The sequence below is a fragment of the Montipora foliosa genome, chromosome 5 (assembly GCF_036669935.1).
Source record: "Montipora foliosa isolate CH-2021 chromosome 5, ASM3666993v2, whole genome shotgun sequence".
NCBI lineage: Eukaryota > Metazoa > Cnidaria > Anthozoa > Scleractinia > Acroporidae > Montipora > Montipora foliosa.
In genome coordinates this window covers 10,135,025-10,140,024 of record NC_090873.1, presented here as the reverse complement: position 1 = coordinate 10,140,024, position 5,000 = coordinate 10,135,025, and the positions used below count along the sequence as shown (strand labels likewise).

At 38.5% G+C, this 5,000-nt stretch overlaps 1 protein-coding gene across 1 annotated transcript in view; it reads left to right on the top strand.

Moving 5' to 3' along the window:
• The window catches only part of LOC138003596 (p53-induced death domain-containing protein 1-like), an 18,941-nt gene that overhangs the window by 6,446 nt on the left and 7,495 nt on the right, over positions 1-5,000 (top strand). The window contains exon 5 of the mRNA XM_068849741.1: positions 1,084-1,446. Within this exon, the coding sequence (XP_068705842.1) occupies positions 1,084-1,446 (363 nt within the window). The remainder of the gene's footprint in view (positions 1-1,083; positions 1,447-5,000) is intronic.

Sequence of the window (5,000 nt, the reverse complement as noted above, 5' to 3'; positions counted from 1 at the left end):
GTTTGAACGGGCCTTTAGAGCTTTCTTTTCCGATCGTTTTTTTCCTTGTGTAGTCTTTTTGACGTTCCTGGATCTTCTCCTTTCCCTGCTTTTGTAACACGACAAGGATTTTTTTACTCTTTCATTCGCCAATTTGCCGTTAAACAAGCCTTAAGGTGGCTCAAACAAAACAAATTTGATATTTAGAAGGATTGGCTCTACAATACACCATCAGCAAACAGCGACGTTGTGACACAATTTGCCATAAGCAATTTTTCGTATTTGACAACTTTTAATTGTCACATAAAAGCTAACACGTTTGTCACTTAGAAATTGGCCAAATTTCCTCGTCTGCACGAACAAATAAAATTGTCACAAAAATTGCTCGTGTAGACGGGGCTTTAGACATCGTTTGACGCTACATTAACTCTGGTTACTGGTGAAGTTATGATTCATAACTCACCGTGTTGCCACTCTTGTTTAGTGTCTTCATCTGTTACGATCCATTACTGCAAGCTTTGAGAAGTCCTTTTATATGCTCATTGACTAGCGGCAGTTCCGCCCAAGCTCCTTTGAACTATGATAATCGCGGTCTTTTACCTAATATATTTTAATGATAACGATAATGGTGATAGCAATGACAACAGTATTTATTTTAGAGCGGTTTTCAAATGAGTGTCGTAAAACCAAAACCAAAGTAATTACTTTGGCCAATCAAAAAGGATGGAGACAATCCATTAAACCAATCAAAACTCGAAGTAATTAAACATAGCCAAAACAAAGCGCGGGAAAATGTGCACGCGCGAGCCACGATTGGTTTTGGTTTCACTTCTGATTGGTTGGAAAACTTGCGCGAGAACTTTGAACCAATCACTGAGTGAAGTAATCATAAACCAAAGTAATTATCTAATTACTTTCGACACTCAATTGAAAACCACTCTAGCTTTCCAAATTACAGAATTAGTTTTTCATCCGAAAGAGTCGTAGAAAATCAAATCAAACATTAGATTTTAGGGAGAGGGCAAAACCGGACTACCCGGAGAAAAACCTCTCGGAGCAGAGTAGAGAACGCCTTACAACAATTTCAACTCCCTCTTGTTGCAGTTTTTGGACTTTGGTTGAACAGTTTTGGAACAAACTTGCATTGCGCAGAGGCTTTGATGCTGTTATTGATCAAACTGTGAAATCAGAAATCAACAAGTTGGATTGTGTACCAAAAGCAGCATCTTTTCTAGCGTTTGTTCCCGGAGGCACTCGTTTGCGTGACGAATCGCAGTTAAGGTTCTACTGTGTGCCAACATGTAAAAAACGAGAGGTGCAAGATGATGAGAGAAAGGATGATAATGTTAAGATGGCAGATGGAAGCTCAGATGAACCCATGTATTTTAACGACAAAGCTTACATGTTCCTATCAGAAGGTATTGTCACCGCTATAAGTCCTGAACGCTTACGGACATTTCACGTCAGGTGAGACAATTTACTCGGCTCCAAGGTTTGCTAAAGAAAATCTGTATGAAAGCTGTTAACAACCTCTACATCCACTCAAAATCTATGCCCCCTTAACTAAACCCATTGACTTCCGGAAGTGAAACTTAAACCCTAATCACTCTGCATAAACTAAACTAGGTTCGACTCTGGTTCAAAGTAATCCAAGTTCGCCCCTACTTTGGTCACACGGAGAAGTGCAGAAAACTGAAGGTTGAACACGTACCTTGGAACGAACCTAGGTTTGTTGTTACACGCAATCGCATTTGTTTTCAGAACAGGACTTTGAATGTACCAATAGCGACAATTGTTGGTTTTCACTCACGTGATCAAAAGCCACGTTTTTCACCTGAAAATGTTTGCATAGTAATAGAGTTCAGTTCCCGGAGGATTTGGTCGGGGCACCAACAAGGCGGCCGTGACGTCATGTGAAAACTGAGAATATGGAGAACGACAATTCTTTAGTCATGGTGGAGATTTGGAGGCAATTTTTTATGACTAAAGCTTTGGCGTTAGTGTGGCTTAGTTTCACGAATCGCAAGAGTTTAGAGAGAAGAAGGCGGATCAAAAAAAGTCGAGTTTCTGCCCAAAAACGGCTCGCCACCTATCTGAACTGGAGATCTCGAATTGGCTTTTTTTTGCCACAACCTGATCCACGTCCAAACAACTTCACCCGATCAACCTGGTGCAAGTTGGTGGGATGAAATACGCACGTGCAACGCTCGATGGGTAAAAGTACAAGTGCGCATGTGTGAAATTTGAGTTTAACCTGAGTTCGACCCGGGTTTGCATTCACACGGCGCTTCTTCAAATATAACCCAGGTTCGACATGAGTCGAACGTACCTCTGGAGATGGGTTGGATTGAACCCAGATCGAACCGGGCTGCAGCGTTCACACGACGATGGCTAACCCGGATCGACGCTAGATTAGTTTATGCGGTGTGAGAAGGGCTTCAATAGATTTTACTCTGTCTAACGTCAGACCATTTTGCAGGGGTTTTGTCAGGTTGTTTACCATTTCGCGTCCAGTACTTTGACGCTTTAGATTTTTTGGCTTCTTTGCTTCCTTTTTTTTTCTCTTTGGACTTGTATATATCAGGAAGCCATAGGCTGAGGAAACAAGAGAATCACGCGCAATCAATCCGAACCAAAACGGAAAATAACCATGTCCGGTACTTTTATTATCAAATCCGCTACTTTGAAACGCTATCGAAAACTCAGATTTTACAAGTCAATTGCGGACGGTTCGGGAGTCAATGGGTTAACAACCTTTACATCCATTCAAAAACTAAGTTTTCTTTAAGGTGGCTGGAACCAGTTTCACCACTTCTAGAGACCTTCTTATTAGATGGGTTATAACTACTATACTGTATCACGTAACAGCAATGTTATGGTACCACATCAAACACCAATTATTGCTCAACAAAATACGCTCACAATTTTGACGTAATAGGTTACCATGGCAACATGAAAGCTCTCCAAAAACACCCTATATTTCGTCTTTACTTGCTTTTATCTTAAAAATGAACTCGGTGACCCCCATTTTTTATTTTAAAATAGTAATTAGCAATTTGACATAGGACTATCTGCAAAGTTTAAAAAAATTCTTGAGAGCCAATTCAGAGCTACCTTAAATTTTCGAAAAATTAAGGAAGCTCTGAATTGGCTCCCAAGAATTTTTTTAAACTTTGCTGATAGTTCTATCTCAAGATGGTAATTATTATTCTACAATAAAAAATGGGGGTCACCGAGTTCATTTTTAAGATATAAGCAAGGAAAGACGAAATAAAGGGTGTTTTTGAAGAGCTTTCGTGCTGCCATGGTAACCTATTACGTCTAAATAGTGAGCGTATTTTGTTAAGTAATAATTGGTGTTTGATATGGTACCATAACATTTCTTTTACGTGATACAGTTTTGTAGTGACAACCCTTCTAATTAAAAGGTCCTTAAAAGTAGTGAAACTGGTTCCAGCCACCTTAAAAGTGCCCTTTCGATAATATAACTGAGGTAATACGCACTGTCTTGGAGGGAAAGAGGAGATTGCCCGGTATCGGATTTCGCTGGAAAAGTGTGTAATCCTAGTTAATCCATTCTTGGTGTTACCACTTTTTTTAGTACACGTCCGCTTCGTTTCCGAAGTTTCTGTAAATGTTGAAATAATTATTGTTATATTCTTTCGTAATTTTGTTTCCATATTTTAACTACGTTAGCTGTGAACTTTTCTTGGGGTAGTGAATTGAACAGTTAGTTTTCACACCATTTTTTTCACCCACATCCAACGGGTCATTTTCAGTATTTTGTTTTGTCGTAGTAGTTTTTTTTTTTTTAGCAAAACGGATCTTACTGTTGAGTGGAGAGTTTAAGTAAGGACAACGGCAATGTCAGCGAAAAGTCACTCTAAAATATACCTTAGCGCTATCGCAAGTATTTCGCGATTATTCCAACTTGTTCAGATTGTACAATACGGGCCAAGTATCCTGTAACTGGAAGAGTACGAACGATTTTAAGGAAAAGATAGAAAATGAATGACTTTGTTGTATGCTCGCGTTGTCGTCAAAATCTGAAATTTGGTGATTTAAGGTGGCTGAACACAGTTTTTGATACCTATTTTTCATTTACCTTTTTCTCTAAAACCCTTGATCCTTTGGTCGCCAAAAGTGGTAGCAAGCACGTTAACAACACGAGCTTCGGTTTTTTTATAGTTAAGCTGACGTATAAGCCGTTTCCGTGCCGGGCAACATGAATAAATATAAACAGACCTTTAATATCGGTTTTGTTCATTTGCAGAACATCATGTCGTTAGATTTTCTTTATAATTTACATGCAACAAGCTTGTAACAATGCTCACAAGTTAACACTATTTTAATACTTATTTGACAGATAATTTGACAGAGAGATTTTTAATTATCCCTTGTTGAAGATTCACCGGAATATCTAAAATTTCCTCTGTTAAAGTTCAATTTTTTTTTCAATACTCCAGTTACTTATTTCCTAAAGTATTTTCGTGCCAAACTTCGTTAAATTCTAACGAGTGGTTCGCGAGAAATAGGTGTATTTCCGAGAAAGCTATTCTGCATTCAATCGCAATTTTTAAACTTACTACGCATGTGCTGTATTTAACTGGGTTCTTCGATAACAAAGAAAAATCTGCGAATCGCGGAGTTCTTTGCATCGTTACCTTTGTTAATATACATTTCTCATAAATGACTAAAACCATCAAAACACTTTGTTCAATTATGAGAAAAAATAGTACAGTTAGCGGAAGCATTGAGCAAATAAAATGACTGCTGTATTGAAGCCATGTTAAATTTTTTTTGCAATCCTTGCGCGCGCGCTTCATTGCGTTAGCAAGAGCGCGCGCGAAAACTGTGTTCGGCCACCTTAAAGTGCCACTACGACGAAAATTTTTGGTTTTCTTTTCGAATTTTTTCAACGTCAATTAAGTCAATATGTTCAAAATAATACAATGCATTTAAATTTGGAACGATAGAACCGAGATAAGTCGGAAAATAGCCAGGCAAAAACCCCTAAAAAT